The 22,732-nt window shown below is 37.6% G+C and overlaps 1 protein-coding gene across 1 annotated transcript; it reads right to left on the minus strand.

Moving 5' to 3' along the window:
- Window positions 1-17,560: 17,560 nt before the first annotated feature.
- On the minus strand, window positions 17,561-21,848 carry LOC113280983 (TPR repeat-containing thioredoxin TTL1-like). The gene is made up of 7 exons (XM_026529614.1): window positions 20,473-21,848; window positions 19,848-20,043; window positions 19,546-19,733; window positions 19,123-19,456; window positions 18,688-18,892; window positions 18,471-18,577; window positions 17,561-18,366 (listed from the first exon to the last, which is right to left on the minus strand). Exons 1-7 carry the CDS (start codon window positions 21,468-21,470, stop codon window positions 18,214-18,216), a joined length of 2,181 nt encoding a protein of 726 aa, XP_026385399.1. The 5' UTR covers window positions 21,471-21,848; the 3' UTR covers window positions 17,561-18,213.
- Window positions 21,849-22,732: the final 884 nt, after the last annotated feature.

Consider the following 22,732-nt stretch of genomic DNA (forward strand, 5'->3'; position numbering starts at 1 on the left):
GTAAGGAGTTTGAAATGAGCAACGTTGGTGAATTAAAATTCATTTTGGGTTTACAAATTCAACAACACAAGGATGGAATTTACTTATCTCAAGAAAAATATGCAAAATATCTCGTTTCAAGATTTGGCCTTTATAAGTCAACTCCAAAACTTACTCTTATGCCTACCACGGGTAAACTACATAGAGATGAGAAAGGTGTAAATGTGGATCAAAAACTTTATCGATCTATTATTGGAAGTCTTTTGTATCTCACTGCCACGAGGCCTGACATTGCTTTTAGTGTTGGTTGATGTGCTAGGTTTCAGGAAAATCCAAAGGAATCTCATCTTGTCACCACAAAGAGGATCATACGCTATGGTCTTTCTTACACTTTTGATACTAACACTGATCTTACTGCCTATTCAGATGTCGATTGGGCAGGGTGTGTGGAAGACATAAAGAGTACATCAGGGGGATTCTACTATGTAGGGATGAATCTTGTAGCTTGGCATAGCAAGAAACAAAATTCACAATCTCTTTCGACATGTGAAGCAGAATATATTGTTGTTGGTTCATGGTGTACTTAACTTCTATGGATGAAACAAATGCTTGTTGATTATGGAATTGATTCCGAAATAATGAAGATCTTTTGTGATAAATCAAGCGCGATTCTCATCACTGAGAATCATGTTGAGCACTCAAGAACTAAGCACATAGACATCAAGTACCATTTTTATTCGATATCTTTATGAAGATGGTATTATCACTATGGAATTTGTGCCTTCCGAATAACAATTGGCTGACATTCTCACCAAACCATTAGACACTGCCACGTTCCAGCACCTACGGCAGTCTATTGGTGTTGTTCTGGTTCATTAGCTCCTCATAACTCTTGCCCCTGTTTTTATCTCGATATTTTGGGAAATTGAGTTTGGAATTCCAGAATAGTGTTGAGTCTTGTTTGCATTTGTTTTTAGTAGATGTGTTTCTGTCAAGTATCCTAGTGTTTGTTAGAAATCCTTCTGTTCTTGTGAAAGTAAGGTCGCCTTTGTTGTTCTTTCGGGAGTGACATTTTATGGGGGAGAGTTCTTTTTGAACTTGTGCTTAATTTCCAAATCTTCGTGGGGAGTGTGGTTGTGGAATATTTTAGGGGTTATCTTGTATTTCATAAACTCCTTGATGAATACATTTAGCTTCGGATTTATGATTGCATCTAAATTTGTTGGTATGTTAATACACCTTTGGTCATGAAGTATCTCCGTGGAAATTTCATAAGGATCCCACTAATTTTCGTACCTTTGCCAATTTTATTGACAAAAGGGGGGAGAATTAATGTGTAGTATGACACTACAAATACATATGGTTTACGGATCATTATGTAAGGGGGAGTGATTTTCATGTCGAGATGAAGTATTGACTAAGGGGGAGTGATACATATCACCATAGTATAGTTGTCAAAGTTGTGATACAATTGAAATTTGATGCTGTGTAATCATACTATCACATTGTATAACAATGATTGAGAGCATTTGTTTTCTCATTGTTATCGCTACGGATCTTCAACAACTATGATGCTGAACTTACAACCTTTAGGATCATGGAGTACTTGGAAGTGACGAAGATTTCGAGGCGCGTTGAAGATGCCAAGGAGATCAAGCATTTGGATGAGAATCTACAATTTTTAATTATTTTGTAATCCATATGTATTGATAGTTTTGTCACTAAAATTGACAAATGGGGAGATTGTTAGAGCACTACTCGATCGAACTCGCATGTGTTGCTATCTCAAGCATGTTTGTCAATGTTAGTGATCAAAACTATAAGTCTTGATTTCTAGCCTATTTATAGATGTCTCGGACTAGGACATAGTTTGTGTAGTTGAGCTTAGACTTCACGGCGCTTATCACTTGAAGACGAAGAACTACTAAGGAGAGCTTGTGGAACTTCATCGACAAAAGGCATGTGGAGACTTAAACTCATCTATCACTTGTAAAGTCTATTTCTACTCTATCTCATATATTAAGACATAAGTCATGTTACGATATAATTTTCTCTATACGCATTTGACATTTCGAGCTGAGTATATGGTAAGCTTATATAGATGTGTAAATAAGATGAATAAATGGATGCCTACAGTGATACCGCAAGTGCACGGTGTTGTTGCAGTGAGTGCACAAGTACGGGTCGAATCCACAGGGACTTGGGGTGTTATGAAGTTTTCCTAGCTAAGCTAATTCTATATGCAAGGCAGTGACAATGAGGGATAGGCCAAGGCAGGGAAACAAGGTGGAAAAGTAGTGAAGAAAATGAAAACAGTGGGAATGGAAGTGTATGGAGATGGATGAGAATTCTCTTTCACCTAGCTAGTTAGCCTGGGATAAATCCTTGTCCCTAATGGACAAGAGGGTCTAGTTCAAGCTAGTCTCTTGGCCAGGGCAATTCATGTGGCAAGTTATCTAACCTAAAATCCTTAGATTAACCCCTAGCATTGCCTATCTGATTAAAGCATAAACAATCACAGGTCATTTAGGTTTCTAGGTCTCTAACTAATATGGCTGGTTAATCCCTTAGAACTACCACTAACCCCTAGCATTAGTGGTCTTTTTACAGCACCACTAATCACAAGTCAGTGAGGCTTTTAGGAATTTAGCTAGCCTAGACTATTTTGAGTTCTACAAGAATCAACTTAAAGGCTAACCAACAAGGCTTAAGGGTCTTCTCACCCTAGTGGTGGATTTAGAACATGCTGAAGTTAGGAGTTTTCATGTTTGTCAAGCATTAAGACTCAAAACAAGAACATGTGAGTCAAACAGGGGAATTACATGAACATTAACGTACACAAGAACATGAACATAACATCAGAACAAAGTTTAGAACACAAGAACAAAATTTAACAGTGAAGAACATGTACTGATAGTATTATGGAATTGAAATTGAAATTAAACATGAAATTAACCCAATTAGGGGGTATCTCGGATGACCCAAGAACCCCTTTTGCATTCTCTACAGCTTCCCTTTTATAGTTTTTCAAAAATATAAAACCCTAATTCGAAACCCTAATTTTTTGGGGAAAATCAAATTCTCTCACCAATTTCCTGAATTGAGCTCGACCCATGCTTTGGGTATGTCCCCTCTGCTCTTCTGAAGCTTTTCCTGCCCTCAATTTTGTCTTCTCCTCGCTATTGGTGAAACCCTAGCTCGAGCTTTCTTGTCAAACCCACACCTAGGGTTCAGAGATGTGAATTTGGAAAGAAGTCTAGGCTAGGGAGAGATGTCGTGGTGTTGTTGGTGGTTGTGTGGTTCGAGAAGAAGGTGTAGCTGGTGGAGGTGATGGAGTTGCATAACTGTGGAGCAGCTCTCTGCAGTTTGGGGAAGATGAGAAGAAGAACTCGATGGAGAAGAAGGGTCCGTTTGGTTAGGGGTATAGGGTTCTGATGCTAGGGTGTGAGGCGGGTGTATCAAAGGTTGATGCTCAGCAAAGCGAAAGTGTAGGATGAAAAGGTGATGGAATGATCCAACGACGCGATAGAAGCGACCGTTGGATGATGAGATACAACAAAACTGACGGCTTCAGATGGAGTTAGGTACTATAGTGTTTGACGGGAGCTTCGGAATTTGATGCACAATGATGAGGCGACCGTTGGATGATGAGATGGATCCAATCTGACGGCTCTCATGGAAATGGGTATGGATAATGGAAATGGATTTGGGTAAGGGTCTTGGGTCTTGGGTATGCCAAGCCAATATCTTCTTTAAGAACAATTCTTCCTCTTCAAGCCCACTTATAGTTGATCCGGCTCTTGCAAACATCATTCTTCGCTTCCTCCTAGCGAGAGTCTTTGCCGTTTCTTTGCTCTTTTTGCTCCGTGAGTTAACCATGCTTTATTTAGTACCTAAAAATGCAAAATTAATTAAGAAAAGTATTTATTCTTGAAAACAACGAAAACACAGATATGGGATAAAATGTAGAATTAATGCACAAAAGATGAGTTAAATGCCAAGAAAAATATATAGAAATATGCACTTTTTAGCACTCATCAAATACCCCCAAACCTGAATTTTACTTGTCCTCAAGTAAAACAAAACTAAGGAAATCCTACCTATACCACTGTCGCTGGTCTCTCGAATGCATTTAGCGTATGCACTAAGCCTTTTAAACCACTAAGTTCCCTAGTGGGGAGTGAGTCTCGTGAAGGTTTGCTTAGAACGACCTACAAAGTTCTAGGACAAATATAAGCTGATTCCATGAAATGTAAACTGTGGCAAGTTAGAAGCTCCACAGCAAAATGGAGATTCAATCTCGCTCTCAAAGGCACAATCCTAGCATGATAACAAATAAAGACTGTGATAAGAGTGAAGTGTATCTACACATGTTAAAGAAAAATCGGATGTTATGACTACTAATCACCAAGAGATAGTTTCTCAGGCTAAGACCGAGGTCGAAATCTAGCTAGGTCCGGACTTACGAGAATTGTGAATGAGTTGGAGGTATTTCACAATTACTCGCGTGTACATCAATGGCAACACCCTTCCTTGCTTATTATAATACACAAAAGAGGACTCTTTACATGACTCTTATTTACATGACTACTCTCTTTTATTTTGGAACAAGAGAGGATGGAATTGATAAATACTGATATTTTTTTTTCTGAATTTTCTGATTTTTTCTGAATATAACATCGTATTTTTTTATTTTTATTTTTTTTTTTTGATTTTTTTTTTTGATAAGGAAACACTTTTGATACATAAACAAAACAGAAAACAAAAAAAATACATGACATGAATTTTGCAAGAGGTAGCCCTTTTTGATGCACCAATTAAATTCGATGGTTGTTTTTCTTAATGTAACCTCCACCTTCTATCCCAACCAACCAAAGAACAAGCTAGTCAAGTTTCGTTCAGTATTCTCAAGTGATTGGCAACTAAAACTTCCGATAGAACACCTCAAGGATGAGGATACATGTATGGTAGATCGTGCGCGTGCAAGTTTCTTATCACTATGTGAATTGTGCTAGAATCGGTGCCCTAAATATCTAGCTAAGACTCCTAATAAAATACATATTTGCACACGAGTCAACATTTCAAGGTAAATGAGCTCCATTTTTATGTTTTTTCAATTTTTAATTTTTTATTTTTGATTTTTTCATTTTTTCAAAAAAGAATGAGTTCTTGTTTTCAATTATTGCCTATTATCAAAGTATCTACTTTTCACCCCCAAACCTAACTAAACAGTATCCTCAATGTTTCAAAATATGAACAAAATTATAATACAACATATGAAGAGGTCATGTTGAGTAGAGAAAAGGAAGAGAATACCCGATTTTGCGGCGAAAGCAATATTAGAACTCCGTTATTCAAGGCAAGAATCCAACATATGTCAGCCGAGATCATATTGGATTGCAAAAATATACAAAGGAACAAAAGGGTTTTAAGAAATTTATCTACTGGATTATATACAAAAATTCACCATACACTAACAATCTAAGAGTGAGGATCAACCCAAAAGACAAAGTGTAGAGGTTTCAACAGCTTCACACAATAATAACGGAATAAACGCAAGTGAAACTGTGAAACAAAATGGCTACCCCCAACCTGGATTTTTCAACAGATAAAATTTTGGATACAAAATCTCGCAGTTTGGGGTTCATCATGTACAAGGTCTAACTCAAGTGAACTGTGCTAGGGACGGGCAAACATGCTAATTCCAACTGTGGCTCCTCAAAGATATTATATTAGATGCAAAATAGTCCAAAAGGACTTGGGAAGCACACAGTTCCAAACCTAGATTAGGGACTCTCAGAAAAGTCGGTTTGACAATATGGGTACAAACCAAATCTAGGTTGGGTGGAAGGCCATCAGATTGTGACTTATGTAGGACGATAGGCACATCATTACTAATCACATCAACATCTCCTAAGTCTTCTACACGTGTCACAACATGCTCACAATCATCAAACAAATTGGCAAGATCACAATCAGAGTCATCAACATCATCAACAAATTTATCTCATGCATCGGCAAATCAGGAGAAATATCACAATGTGACCTAGGTAGAGAATCAGACACATCAAATATATTTTCATGCATATTAGCATTAGTGTCTACAGAAGATTCAACTATTCCTATGTCATGCTCATCTTCGCAGAATAATTGTACGAATCCCATGTCAATATCAAAATCATATGAATTACAATGAGTATTAGAAAAAAACATTCATGAAGGTCGAGGGAGAAGCCATATGTTATTGAACCAACAGGTTCCACAATATTTTCATGTTCTTCTAACATATCATAATCATCATAATCATCATCATGGTAGCATGCATATTGGTCCTCATTAACAGTGGTGGTGTCATTAGTCGATTCATGTTCCTCTAAATTAGGTTCATATTCAACATCATTTACATGAATGGGACTAGACACTTCATTAGGGACAACATACATTTCCTCATGAATTTCCTCCTTTTGTAGGTGAAGCAAAATCTGATCTAAATATGCATGAATTCGTGATGTAGATCTATCAAAGTTTTGCTTACTGAGTCTTAAAGCTTCTGTGGTGGAGTCTAAATTCATGGGAGTACAAAATTCTTCATGTTCAAATTGTGGTGAATGGTACATGCGTGCATGGTCATTAGGGTTTACAAAATATTGATCGCAACCCTCAAAGGATTGATTATGGTCCCAATGACTACCATTCTCACAATTTATGGGCATTTCATACCTTGGATTTTCTCTAGATTGCCTAAAATTATGCAAAATATGACAATTCTCAACAGGGTGGTCTAAACTACCACATGCGGGACATGCATAGATTTCAGGTTGCCTAAGAAAATTAGATGTGACAGATTCCTCATGTGATTGCATTTCTAAAGCTGCGATTCGAGCTTCTAATTGATCGATCAGTGATGATTGTGTGAGTGAGGCACTAGCAAAATGTTCATTTTCACGTTGTGATGAATGATGCATGTGTGAATAGTCATTAGGGTTCATGTATTGAGGCTCGGGACTCTGAAAATGTCCATTATAATTCCTATGACTATTGACATCATGGTCTATGGGAGGTTCATAACGTGGAGTATGTCCATACGCAAGTTCTCTAAGGGATTTGTTGTATTCCCCAACTATAGAGATCTAGACATGATTGGGCTCAAAAGCTAAGTAACTATGTTACAAATCCCAAAATTTGGTTTTTAATGGGTTTGGATTTTTGGGAAAAATTTGGTTTTTATGGGTAACATTTGGTTTTGTCGGGTTTGAAAAAGAAATTTGGTTTTTAATGGGTTTTAGAAAATTTGGACTTATGGGAAAAGAAAACACTTTGGTTTATTGGGTTTTGAAAACTTTGGTTTTATGGGATAAGAGGCCAAGCCCACTGTTGGGTTTTGGAAAAATTGTTGTGAAACAGAGCCCAACTTTCGGCCTAGAGTTTGGGTACACGGCCCACTAACGACTTCAGCAAGCCCATAAACTAACGAAGCCCAGCTGAGTTGGTAGGTTCAGTTAAACTTGTTTAGGTTGTTTGTTGGGTTTTTGAAACCCAAAATTTTGATAGGGACAATCCCACAGTTAAGCTCAAATACACACCCAAAAGTTAACTTAAATTACAAGCCCAACAAAAAAAAATGGAAAAAACTATTACAAGCCCACAAATTAAAAATGGAAGCCCACAGGTTGGGTTCTCTTAATGGGTTTAGGCTTACTTGCTTAAGCACAGCCCAGCTGCTCAGTTTGGTTGCAAAAGCCCAAAAACTTGGTAGGCTTATATAGATGTGTAAATAAGATGAATAAATGGATGCCTACGGTGATACCGCAAGTGCACGGTGTTGTTGCAGTGAGTGCACAAGTACGGGTCGAATCCACAGGGACTTGGGGTGTTATGAAGTTTTCCTAGCTAAGCTAATTCTATATGCAAGGCAGTGACAATGAGGGATAGGCCAAGGCAGGGAACACAAGGTGGAAAAGTAGTGAAGAAAATGAAAACAATGGGAATGGAAGTGTATGGAGATGGATGAGAATTCTCTTTCACCTAGCTAGTTAGACTGGGATAAATCCTTGTCCCTAATGGACAAGAGGGTCTAGTTCAAGCTAGTCTCTTGGCCAGGGCAATTCATGTGGCAAGTTATCTAACCTAAAATCCTTAGATTAACCCCTAGCATTGCCTATCTGATTAAAGCATAAACAATCACAGGTCATTTAGGTTTCTAGGTCTCTAACTAATATGGCTGGTTAATCCCTTAGAACTACCACTAACCCCTAGCATTAGTGGTCTTTTTACAGCACCACTAATCACAAGTCAGTGAGGCTTTTAGGAATTTAGCTAGCCTAGACTATTTTGAGTTCTACAAGAATCAACCTAAAGGCTAACCAACAAGGCTTAAGGGTCTTCTCACCCTAGTGGTGGATTTAGAACATGCTGAAGTTAGGAGTTTTCATGTTTGTCAAGCATTAAGACTCAAAACAAGAACATGTGAGTCAAACAGGGGAATTACATGAACATTAACGTACACAAGAACATGAACATAACATCAGAACAAAGTTTAGAACACAAGAACAAAATTTAACAGTGAAGAACATGTACTGATAGTATTATGGAATTGAAATTGAAATTAAACATGAAATTAACCCAATTAGGGGGTATCTCGGATGACCCAAGAACCCCTTTTGCATTCTCTACAGCTTCCCTTTTATAGTTTTTCAAAAATACAAAACCCTAATTCGAAACCCTAATTTTTTGGGGAAAATCAAATTCTCTCACCAATTTCCTGAATTGAGCTCGACCCATGCTTTGGGTATGTCCCCTCTGCTCTTCTGAAGCTTTTCCTGCCCTCAATTTTGTCTTCTCCTCGTTGTTAGTGAAACCCTAGCTCGAGCTTTCTTGTCAAACCCACACCTAGGGTTCAGAGATGTGAATTTGGAAAGAAGTCTAGGCTAGGGAGAGATGTCGTGGTGTTGTCGGTGGTTGTGTGGTTCGAGAAGAAGGTGTAGCTGGTGGAGGTGATGGAGTTGCAGAACTGTGGAGCAGCTCTCTGCAGTTTGGGGAAGATGAGAAGAAGAACTCGATGGAGAAGAAGGGTCCGTTTGGTTAGGGGTATAGGGTTCTGATGCTAGGGTGTGAGGCGGGTGTATCAAAGGTTGATGCTCAGCAAAGCGAAAGTGTAGGATGAAAAAGTGATGGAATGATCCAACGACGCGATAGAAGCGACCGTTGGATGATGAGATACAACAAAACTGACGGCTTCAGATGGAGTTAGGTACTATAGTGTTTGACGGGAGCTTCGGAATTTGATGCACAATGATGAGGCGACCGTTGGATGATGAGATGGATCCAATCTGACGGCTCTCATGGAAATGGGTATGGATAATGGAAATGGATTTGGGTAAGGGTCTTGGGTCTTGGGTATGCCAAGCCCATATCTTCTTTAAGAACAATTCTTCCTCTTCAAGCCCACTTCTAGTTGATCCGGCTCTTGCAAACATCATTCTTCGCTTCCTCCTAGCGAGATTCTTTGCCGTTTCTTTGCTCTTTTTGCTCCGTGAGTTAACCAGGATTTATTTAGTACCTAAAAATGCAAAATTAATTAAGAAAAGTATTTATTCTTGAAAACAACGAAAACACAGAATATGGGAAAAATGTAGAATTAATGCACAAAAGATGAGTTAAATGCCAAGAAAAATATATATAAATATGCACTTTTTAGCACTCATCAGTATATCTCGCTTACATATTTCTCGAAATATGTGTTGGTAAGCTTTCGCTTCAGCCAAGTTCATCTTATATCATGAGAAAATTGTCGAGTAACATCTTACATGGTCTGTGTGATACAATCATTTTGTGTAAGACTTGGAATGTTTCGATAATGATTATTTCAATATCTTGGAAATTTCTTTGATGCTAATTTTGTATGAAAACGGCTATTATCATTATAGAAGAATGTTTCAATGATTGAAATAAAGAGTTGATAATGTAACCTTCCTTTGATATAAGCATATATAGTGTGTTCGCACATTAGTGTATAAAACCATAAACCGGGAACCAAGTGTATGCATATGTGTGTATACCAAATTGGTGAAGGAGACAAGATAAGTATGCGTACCCATACGCATACTGGTAGAAGTTTTCGAACCGAAAATATCTGTTTTGCTTAGGAATTACAAACTCCTAAATTAGTCACCTTAAGTATGCGCACCCGTACGCATACTGGAGGAAGTTTTCGAACCGAAAATATCTACTGAGTTTGGGAATTACAAATTCCTAAACTAGTCACCTTAAGTATGCGTACTCGTACGCATACTGGCGGAAGTTTTCGAACCGAAAATTTCTGTTGAGTTTGGAAACATAACAAACTCAAATCCGGTTGCTTAAGTACGCATACCCGTACGCATACTTAAGATGGTTATTTTATCACATCGGTCTGTTCATGAACTTAAACATTTAAATCTTAAGGAATGCAATCTTTGCAAACCGTGGCTATACTGTTCATGATTGATTCAAGTGAATCAAACTGATTTTGCTTCAATTGTGTTCTTGTATAAATTCATGAGAATATAACAATTGAACAACTCTTTAACTAGTTTCATTTGAGTCATTTGAACTAGTTATGGTTAAGATGAATAAGGTTGATATGAGAGTAATCATATGGCTAACCTCGGTTAACTATTTGTGAACCAACATGGTGTACACGTTTAAGTACGGTTACATAAACATAAATGAGGATACATTTCATTTGTGTGTAACAAGCTAAGTTCGATCTAACAGTTGAAAGATATTATCTTGGTTGAATCAGGTTTTTCATCAAACGGTGAATATTGAATGCTTTGTTACCAAGGTAACTTGGATTGCAAACCCTGATTTGAAAACTATATAATGGAGAACTCTAGCAACTGGGAAACCTAATCCCCACACCTCATGTGTGCTACTAGTTTCATAACTAGAGTAGATTCTCCTTTAACCTTAGGTTTCTTCTCGAGACCCTGTAGGTTAACGACTTGAAGACATCATTGAGATTGTGAAGCCAGACCCAACTATTCTCTCTGTAGTTGCGTGATCTGATCTCGCTGTTTCTATCGTGATTGAGTGTAATTGTAAAATTGGCTTGAGATTTATATCTCCGATAGGCAAGATAAAAAAAAAGTAATCACAAACACCTTCGTCTCATTGTTTTGATTCCATAATAACTTGTTTCGCTAGTCGATTAAGTTTATTGTGAGGTGATTGATAATACTAGGTTGTTCTTCGGGAATATAAGTTCGGTTTATCAATTGCTTCTTGTTCACCTTGATTTATCAAAAGACGAAACAAAAACTCTTGGGTATTTCTGTGGGAGACAGATTTATTCAATCCTATAGACTTTTCAGTGTGAGACAGATTTGTTTATCAAGTCTTCGATTTTGGGTCATAGCAACTCTTAGTTATGGGTGAGATCAGCTAAGGGAATCAATTGCGTAGTATCATGATGGGATCAGAGACGTAAGGAGCGCAACTGTACCTTGAATCAGTGTGAGATTGATTAGGGTTCAACTACAGTCCAGTCCGAAGTTAATTGGTAATAGGATAGTGTCTGTAGCGGCTTAATACAGTGTGGTGTTCAATCTGGACTAGGTCCCGGGGTTTTTCTGCATTTGCGGTTTCCTCGTTAACAAAATTCTGGTGTCTGTGTTATTTCTTTTCCGCATTATATTTTGTTATATAATTGAAATATCACAGGTTGTGCGTTAATATCAATCAATTATAATATCCAACCTTGGATTGTTGATTTACATTGATTGACACTTGAACATTGGTCTTTGGTACCGTTCAAGTACTTCCTCTTAAATTCAATCGGGCTCGCAGATTTCTATTTGCTGATTGTGGATTGAATTAAGAGTTAGAGATATTAAACTCTTTAATATACTTTATTCTAAATTTAGTCTGACTGTCTAGTTGATTCTCTAGAAAGTGTATTGGAGTAAGTCCTCTAATATCGCCAAACGAATTGTTGGGTGTGGTTGCTGGACCCCCGTATTTTCAATTGGTATCAGAGCAGGAAAATAATAACGTGACTGTTAAGAGATGGCTCAACAAGAGTAAAAACCACTCAACATAAAAAATTGATGAGCCAAAACGGGAGTGAGAAACATAAAATCATACCGAAAATATAACCCAAAAATGGGTGAATCGTGTTTCTTACGATACCAAGTTTGAGAAAAACTATCTTGAACCGGCGGATTTCTATTCCGGAACACTTTAAAATAGTATGACAATAAAAAATGGTTCAAAAAGGAACAAGAACCGAATGAATCATCGAAAAATACTTTCACAGGCCTAAAAGGCTTGAAAAGATCGTAAAACTACTAAAATCTCTCTTAAATAAACTAAAAAGAAGACTCGAGACTGTAAGATGGAATTTGAAAGATCTGAAACTTCTTTATACATAATAGAAATGAGAGATAAAGAGGATGAAAAAGTGAAAAGGTGTGACCGCCTAAGTCAGTATGTTATATTCACAACCTAACCCCACATCTTATGAAAGCTGTAAAGAATACCAGGAAGCACGAGTCACGCAACACACTGTCTAATCCAAACCAAAGAAACTCTTCGATCAAAAGAATATTACCCATCACCAACTCGGCATGTGTCACAGGGTCAAAAAGTAGAAGACATCACCTTAGATCACTGACTAAAAGACCAATTTCTTTACCAAAAGAAGCTCCTCTTTTAGAGTAGAGAAGGTACATAGCATTCCTATAGAAGACAAGTATAGCGGCAACCCGCTACTACGAGTCAATAAAGTGCACGACTTGGAGTGGATAAATAAAATTATTCAAATGACCAAACTTTTGGTATTCCAAAGGAGGTGAACAATGCTCCGAAAGTCAAGAATTTGTGTTAATAATTAGCACTAGAATAAAAGAATATTTGAGTATCACGAGATTGATTATCTCGATTAAATAGCAAAAACAACTCAATAGCAGATCATATTATTATTATTGTATAAAGTTAAGAAAAGTAACTAAGTATTTAAGGAGGTATGAAACACCTAGTATGACATGACAAGAAAAATTACAAGATCATTGAAAAGATCTGATTTTTAATATCTTTGAAAAGATATTTCGTTTTTGGGAAAGAAAAGGGGACAGGTGTACAATCTGGAGAACCCCAGTACATCGAGAAGGGATTCAAAAAGGTTATATACACACCTAAAAAAGATACCCATGTATCCCCTCAAACATCAGCAAAATAAGCTGACAAAAGTTGACACAAGTAAAGCTATGAGCTATTTACAACCAAGGGTTATTCACAACTGAGAGCTATTATCATCTAAGAACTACCTGAAGCTGTGAGCTATTGATGCAAATATGAACTAAAGTTTAATAAAAGAAATCTACAAACTTACTTTAATTAAACAGGGGGAAATATGTAAATGACAAAATATAACATCTATCCTAGAACTGACAGCTGCAGAGTAATACAGGTGAGACGTGAAGTAAAACTCAATGTCAGATGTCGAAGACTTGAACAAGATGTCTAAATATCAAGCCACGGGTTGCCAAACACAACAGAGAAACGAAGATAGACGTAGAAGACTTGAGTCCAGATATGAAGCTAAGAAGAACCTCGATGTTGTCAGCTGAGTGGAGACCTGGAAATCTGGATATTTATAACGAAAAGTTGTCACATGTCTGAACATGCACTAGGCGGGAAAATGTTATGGGGCCGCACAATCACATGCTTAGTTATTTTACATGTAATCCTCATGTTCATACAATGTATAAATAGTCAAAAAGGCTAAGAATGTAAACAAAATCATTTCATTAGTAGAAATCATATTTCAGATACTTTTCTATCCTCTCTAATTAGCTTTTAACCACCTTACTCTAGAACCGACTTAAAAGATAATCAGAAAACCTAACAAACATCACCGGAAATCGATCCAGAGATCGTAAAATTAGAGTGATTAATAGCAATTGAGTTCTCAAGTCAAGGACCGCGTTCATCTATTTGTGAAGGTATGCTTCTCGGTAGAGTTGAGGCATCTTCAAACAATATGCCAAGCATGAACAGATCTTTTGAAAAATCAAAATAGAACCAGATGGAACAAAGAATAAGAACAAAAACCATAAAAGGGACCCGGAAATTCATCTCGAAATTGCATAGCTCTTTTCCATGTGAATATCTAGGAATGTGCTTCAAAACCCTAAGAAAATCAAAAAAAAAAAAAATCTGATCTAAGAAACCTAAAATCTAAAAACAAAGCCGAATAGGAAGAAGAAAAGATCAAAGATTAGAGTAAAAATTTAAAAGAAAAAAAAATCCAGAGAAAATTCAGTTGCATCAATCGGTTATGATCCAGGAATAAAATCACCTCTCAGTTGCTCCTTATTCTCCCAAAAAAAATAATCAGATGATTCTGAACTATATAATAACGCAGTTACATGGTCCATATATGAGAGAGCATTAGTCATTGATAGAAATACGAAGATTAAGAATTTCAAATGTATAAGTTCGCGATAAATATTGTGTAAAAAATGAGTGCGTGAATGAAGTTTTCCTCCCATGGGTTTGAGGGTGAAAAAATCTCATAAGTTAGGCGTGATAGTAGATCTCACTTTTCATTTTTTTTCTTCCCATTAAATCTGGAACACTATGTACATCTTTTCCGCCCCATAAAACTTGGCTTTCGATCAAAAAAAAAAAAAAAAAAACTTATTATAGATGGCAAGGAAAAATCCATACCTTTAATTATTAAATCTTTAAAATTAAAAATATCAAAAGAGTCTTAAGGTCACTTGCATTCTTCACTATCCTGCTTTCTAGCAGTTCAAAATATGTCAGCCCTAATCCAGCCCGTTTAGCTAATGTTTCCAGGGGGTCGGATTAGAGTCAATTGGCAAAAGAAAAGGTCGTATATTGTCATTGATTTTGTACGCTCCAAGCCCCATGTTGGTCCGCCATTAGTCTCAAACGGTCATTGAGCCAAATTTCCAGTTCAAATTTTCAGTCATTACACTTGGGTAAAAAAAATGTGTTACGTACAAAGTTGTACCTAACTCGTACCACTGTTTATTTATTGACTGATGGTAATGTTTTACGAAAAGCATCCTCTAGGACCTCTACTAGTATGGAGTCCTACCCTCGAATAGAGGGGCTCAACCGTCAAAAACATACTTGCAGTCTATAATATTTTTACTTTGGATTCTTTGTCTGTCGCTTTAATTATGAGAGGTCTTCTTGTACGTACCTCATCATCTCTGACTGACTTTGTTTATTAGAGATAGATTTCTATCCATGACTTTTTGGTTAAAGAGAAGACTCAAAATCTATCTATTGTTTGAAGAGAAGGAGTATTTAATGCAAGCTTTCGGTGGTTTTCGTACAATATTCTTTCTCTGAATATTTACTAGTCACTAGATACTTACTCTGTTTGTTGTTCAACAAAACAAAATTATACTTTACTAGTAATTTCTTATCTTTACCCTCAAGCCTGCTACAGACCTGACCATTCACAACTGTACACGTTTCACTGTCACCTTACGTTTTATTTTCATGTGTAACAGTTATAAATAGATAGTCACTACGCTATCTTTCTTTCTTTCTTTTGTGGATACCTGCCAAGTCCAATACCATATCCTGAACCTCATCCTCATCCTCATCTCGCTGCTTCCAAATTTTGCAAGGCAATGAAAAACTGGTGGCAGAGGCAGAGGTATGGACTGCAGGAGAGCAAAGTACTGGTGACTTTTACTGTGCAAGTCTGATAAATTAAAGAAGGGCGGCACTTGCCTTTTTCTCTCTCTCTTTTGGATTAAATAGAAAAACACATCTCTTCCTCTCCACCTCCTCAACAATAACAACAACAAAGTTGGATGATAATTAAATGAGATGTCAACAACCCCATAAACAAAAAAGGCAAAGGTTCTTGCATCCACCCAACTCATTTTCCTAAACAATGTACTGTATGTTCCCCGAGACCTGTCACTAATCTCCTGAATTGCCCACGTAATGTACCTGCTTCCTTTGTACCAAGTTACAGACTACCAAAAACGGCACCATTTTTTACTTTAGCAGCAAAATCACATTCTTCAGTTCACCACTGCCGCTCGCTGAATGGATGATTTTTCTTTCCTGTTCTCCAAAGCCGTGGTGGTGGGGACTTTCAGTCAAAGAGTCTTTGACTCTTAGAGCAACTCTTAGACCAAACCCAAAAATATAATCTAGCAACGTGACACAGTGGGACGGATTAAAAGAAAAAACTGGATCAAAACCAAATCCCAGACTATATTTGGTCTGGGATCAAGACCAAAACCAAATATAGTCGAGCGAACGTATAATGTACATTTGTCATTAGGCGTAGTTATAAAATGCGCTTCACATGAAACGGATGTATAGTCCTCGTTCCATGATGAGGCGTGTATATAAACTACGTCTCAATGGAGCGGTTGTGAAATGTACGCGCGATTAGGCGTTGTTGAAATTTACGCCTCATGCCAGTTCATAAAGTCACCGTCCCACATCCGGCGTGCATAAAGTTCACGCCCGATGATAAACTCTCTGTGTATCGTGTAAATATGACTGTATGGGCGGCCCACCATTATACGCCGGTGAAGAACAATCCTGACTCATTCACCAACCTGTTAACAGATAAGCATCAACAAGTTTATCTCCAAAAGGGTTAGCTAGACTAATCTTTACTCTTAAGTTTTTAAACTGATGGAAACACTTGTCCTCATACGTGTCTTTCGTTGTATCGCTAGTTGGGAATTCTGATGGGCTATAAATAGCCAAGTTCGCATGATGTAAAGTGTGAAATAATAAGAAATGAAGAAGTCGAACAGTCCTATTTTCTCCACTTTGTCTTCCTTTCTTTCATTTAGCCAAGCTGTGTGTGGTGAGCGGAGATATAACGTACGCCCGGTTTCAGGCGTTTATACGGTCATTCATCCCATCGGGCGTAATACCTCCGTCTCTTATCCCGACGTAAACTATATGTGCGCCCCATATTAGACGCATCTTTAATCAACGCCCCACAACCCGCGTAAACTATAAGTACGTCTCAATGGGACGAAGACTATACAACCGCTCCACAACAATCGAAGACTGTACAACCGCTCCACTAAATATACTCGACTACCGTAGCGAGTAATCGAAGACTGTACAACCGCTCCACTAAATATACTCGACTACCGTAGCGAAATATACTCGACTACCGTAGCGTGACACTACGGACTAAACTCAAATTTGGTCGTTTTATTTTATCTTTGATCTTTGGTTTTGATCGCACAATTACGGTTGCTCTTACAGTAATTAGAAGTTTCATCTTCAATGACATCTTCGTTGAAAAAAGATGTTATTTTCAAAGTACGAAAGAATGCTCTCCTCTTTAAACATTTGTATAATTGTGTTCAAACATATATTTCAGAAGATCAGTTTCAAGGTATTATGATCTACACCATGAAGACTGGAGATTCTAGGCACACTGTCCCTTCGATCAAAAGGTCCCCAAGTCCCAACATGAAGAGACAGAAACACATGGGGTAGAATTAAAATACCCTGCCATGAACTTCAAGCCATTTTAGATAATAACAGAAAAAGAGAACACAGGGAGTAAAAAAAAATTGATAATATTTTTCTTATTCAAGGAATGGGGGAGTAAAAGCAACAACAACATCAATATGATCATCCTCGATCCAATGACACCAACCAGACAAACCCAGTGTTCTCCCTCTTTCTCTCTTACATTGCTTCCGGTATTTGTATATTTCATTCTTTGTACATGTACATAATATTCTCTTCTTCTACCAGCCCTCTCTTCTACCCCTCCCTCCTTCCCGCTCAAATTTAACTAAAACCCCCCAACCTTAATGGTACATCTCTTTCAATTTCTCTAGGTAAGGTGTAGATACAAGAATATGAGGCTGGCCTAAATGCGAACGGATAAAAAAAGAAGAAAGAAAAGAAAAAGGAAAAAAAAAAAGGGTAAAAGGGATGGAGGAATGTAGAGCCAGTGCAGAGAGAGCAATGAAAATGGAAAGAATGAATGAAAAACTGCAACAGAAACTAAGTTTTCTCTCTACGTTCTTTTCTTTACTTCTTGTGACCTTCAACTCTATTCTGGAATTATTGCTGAGCTGGGTTTGTGAATATGAACTGGTAACATCCTTGTATTGAAATTTGGGCAAAAATCATGCCTGGTATTCGACCAGCTTGCAGAGCAAACAAATTAGAAACAGCATGGGCGTCGTAAAACTATGTCCTTCTTTACATACTGTATTGCCTCACCGCCTGCTCTAAGAGTTGATAGATAGGACATATCATCTCTTTTATTCTTTTGCCGCTCTTGTATATTTTGAATGCCGGAACAACGATTACGTTCTCTTCCTTTGCTAAAGCAGGACTCTCTTTGATATCCACCTTTGATCAAATAAAACTTGCACCAAGTTAACTTCTGTGGATAAAAATTGATTTGATTCTAGAAAAATTTGTGGAACTGAGCAACATAAGTAAGCAAGTGTAACCTTTAGAAAATTCACAGATGGGTATCGGGAGCATAATGAGTTGACGTATGGTGACATCTGCTCACACTGCTGATCAGATGGTGCCACAAAATAAACCACAGAAACACCTACATATTCAAGTTTAAATCCAAATTGTTATTACTAGCTATAAACAGCAAAGTTAAAGAATTATTTACCAATAGAAGAAACACAGAAAATTAGAATGATCACGACTCACTAGGTGAAGATATCGCTGCTCTAAGCTGATCAGGGTCATATATATCCTCTACCTCGCCCCCAAACTTCAAATTATGAATTTCCTCCCCACGGGATTTCTTCAATGAAACTTGAGCGTGGAACAGCGCTTCAGCAACTTCCTTATCTCCTGGAAGTTCCCTCCTCAAGACCTCGTAATCCCTAACTGATTCAACCCATCGCTGAAGCTGTAATGCACAATAGACAGTCACGACTGATTAGCTGTGGAAAATAGAGTTCTGAGAACCTCAAAAAAAAAACAAAAAAAACAAAAAAAGCTGGAGACAAACCAAAGAGTTGAAAAGACCACAAAGGGTATAGGAATTTCAGCACTGAAGTCCAAAATAATTGGGACAGCAATTCTAATATTTGAAAGGAGTTGGATTTGATCATTTTGGACTCAGATTTTATTATTTACCTTGTCATTTGATGATGCCCGGCGAAGAAGGGCCTTCGTATATTTGGGCTGAAATCTGAGGGTTTGATTACAGTCTTCAACGGACTTTTCCCATTGCCCAAGTTTTAACCAGCAAGCAGCTCTATTGCAGTAAAGAACTGAATTGGAAGGATCAATTTTAAGCCCGTCGCCATAAGCAGAGCAAGCTTCAATAAAATTGCCTGCTTTGAATAGATCATTGCCAAGGGAACGGGCTTTTGCCACCAGTTTTACATTCTTCAACATCAGTGTAACTTCAATGCTTCTGGGATCAATCTGACAAGCCTTTTCAGCTGCTGCAACTGCATTCTCAAACCTGCAAAACATCCATTATCCATTCTCACTCACCCCATGACCGCCTTATTGTCATATATTCTTGTGGAACTTTATAATTGGTAATCTCACCTTCCAAATGCCAACTCAATTTGGGCCCGAACAAAGTAAATGTACGATTCAGCGAGCATTCCAAAGAACTTCGACTGCGAGCACGAAATTGGAGATCGTTCGATTTTATCTGGAATTTTTGATAAGCTCGTTTCTGCTTCTTCAAGTTGATGAAGCTTCAATAAGGCTTCTGTTCTGCATGCAAATAGCTGTAAATGCAATTCAGTACCATCCAGGTAATTCAGTAGTTTTGACATCTAATCGAATATTTACATGCTCCGGCTTGGAGATCAAAAACATAAGAATGATGACAGGGTGTATACCTGGTGTGAAGAATCAACACCGGCAGCTATGGCAGCATCACCTTCCCGTAACACACTTTTCCAGTCACCAATCTTACGGGCATTGGCACATTTTGTCAAATGTTTCTCTACTTCTTGTAGATTTTGTAATTCAGATGGATCAGATTGCTGCCCTGGAACAGTAAGGTGCTTTCGCGCATTATCAACCTGGCCAAACCTGTGGAGATGACAGTTTAAAGACCAATTGGCTCGTCAAGATACCCAAATCAATACTAACCTATGCATAGTAGAGCCATGATTATTTGCAACCCACTCACAGTAAAACTAATCCAGTGGTCATTGCTCTAAATCATGAGAAACGGACCCACTTATATAATTATCAAATACAGCTTAAACCAAACCTAATTACTGTAAATTGATAGTCACAAAAATAGTGATCATGAGGCAAGAACAGTAGGAAATAATAGAAAATGACAAAAAAAAAATCAGAAAAAAACAAACAAATGATCAAAGAAACCAGAGTAGAATACAGGAACTACAAGGTCCACAAGTAATAATTAGAAATGGATTAGATGAAGAATGAAATCAAAAAACACAAAAACAAAATCATTACTCCAGAAATCCCAAATGAAATCAAGAAACACACCTTAGATGCAAAGAAGCTAATCTTTGATGTGCCCTACCATAACCAGGATCTAATCTCGCAGCTTCTTCATATTCTTTAATAGCTTCAACCAATCTACCAAGCCCAGTTAATGCAGCTGCTCTATTACTATGAAACGATGCATTTCCTGGTGAAATTGAAATAGCTCGATCATACAAATTTAATGCCTCCATAAAATGCCCTTTGTTATATTCTTCATTACCAGCCCTTTTGACTTCCTCTGGATCTAAACTGGTCATTACCTTCTTATTATAATCACCACCACCACTGCTACTGGATTTCCCTACAGCCCCACCTCCTCCTCCACCTCTCATTATACTTCCATGACCATAATTCCCAGACCCAGAACCTAAAACAACATTTCTTGATGAATTCTTGCATGACATTCCAGTCGTTACGATTTTCCCAGAAGGACAAATATTACCGGTTGGAAGAAAATTATTATTATTACTTGGAGAATTTACACAACTACTTGCTCCTCCTCCTCCTCCACCACCACCACCACCACTGCTATTACTGCTACTACTGGTAGCAATACCACCACCACCGGAATAGATTAATGGAGGAACATTTCCTGAGTAAGATCTAAGATGCCCATGTTTGCTACTAGTGCGAACATTTGAAGTAGGACTGGATCGAAGAGTTTCAGAAGTTGTGGGACTATTTTCACTACAAACGGAAAGCTCCCCTGAATTGTTATTACTCCCATTTCTATTATCAGAGGAAGAAGATGTTTTGACAGGTGTATTTCTATTAGTTTTAGTTCCCGAAAGAGAACCAGAAGAACCAGAACTACTGCTACTAGTTGCAGGTGTGATACCACTACTAGTACTCCGACGACGATGACCAGTTAATGTAGAAACAGGTGAACCCGGATTAAATTCTTTAGCATCTGGTTTGTTTTTTTCAGAATTTAATTTTCTAAATCGATCTGTTAACGAATTATCAAACCCTTTAACAGATGTTTTTGATTCAGACATTGTGATTAAATGATAAAGATCAAAACTTTAAAATCTGGTTTCACAATGTCTGATCTTAAAACTAAAAAAGAAAAAATGAACGATGAAGAAGAAGAAGAAGAAGAACAGAGTCTTCAACAGTGTAAAGAAAGTGATGGGGATCTTGTGATTTAGAAAGGTAGAAGCAAGGAATGAATGTGTGACAGAAAAAAAAATCAATTATACAAAGAAAAAAATACAACAACAAGAAGCAGAAGAAAGAAAGAAAGAAAAGATTTCTCCCTTCTTCCTTTCCTTACTTTGATTCACGAGACAACCTCTATATCTCTATCTCTATCTAATCTCACAACACATACACTTCTCTCTACAAAACAAATCAATTCACTCTCCAATTTTGGCCACAATTAAGTTTGGTCTTCTTTTTCTTTTAAGAGGGGTGCGTAGCTTAAGGTCTCTGCACTTATGTGGTTCACGTTAGTCAATGATGACAATACTGGTGGTACTCATTTAGTGACTCATTTTTGCCAAACAAAAACTCTCTCTTTTCCTCATCATACCCCATAGATTCCGTACTTTGAAGGGATTTCTCATCTGATTTTCATTAATTACCAAAATACCCTTTTCGTTGTCTGTAAATGTCGACTCTAGATGGTGGAGGTTGTATCTAGGAGTTAATTTCGACATCATCTAGGATATATGGAAACAGGTGAGGGGGGTAGTATGGTGACTGAAGAGGGAAACAAAGGGTGATATGGTAATATCAAGACAAAAGGATTTTTCTTTACTTTTCATTCTCGACAGATGCAACTGTCCATGTGCAGGGTCCCTTTGACAGCTGGCGCATTTAGAATCCCTAAGCGTTCCAGCACCTTCCAGCTAAGCTTTTATAATGACGGATTTAATGGCGTTAGATTGATTCTGCGGATATTCTGTTACACTGAGTAGTAATACCCCGTTACCTTCTTTTGAGTGGAAAATCCAAAGACTTGTCCTCTCCTCTGAAAGGGAGAATGATTACATGGCAATTGTGGTCCCATGAACCATCTGAATCAGCCTAGTGGTCCTACCCTTAAAGACCCACATCAGATCAGTCGGCCAACTTCATTCAGCCAGCATTTCAAAGGCCCGGTGCCATTATCGTCTAAAAGTAAATCCAGTAAAAAGGTTAAGCTTTCCTTTACGTCTGAAAATAGTCATGGGTGTCAAACTTGAAAAAAAAAGACCAATCTAGCCTCAAATTAAATTCTAAAACCAACCCATATAAATACAACTCTATTACCATT

Source organism: Papaver somniferum, chromosome 1 (genome assembly GCF_003573695.1).
Source record: "Papaver somniferum cultivar HN1 chromosome 1, ASM357369v1, whole genome shotgun sequence".
Taxonomy (NCBI): Eukaryota; Viridiplantae; Streptophyta; class Magnoliopsida; order Ranunculales; family Papaveraceae; genus Papaver; species Papaver somniferum.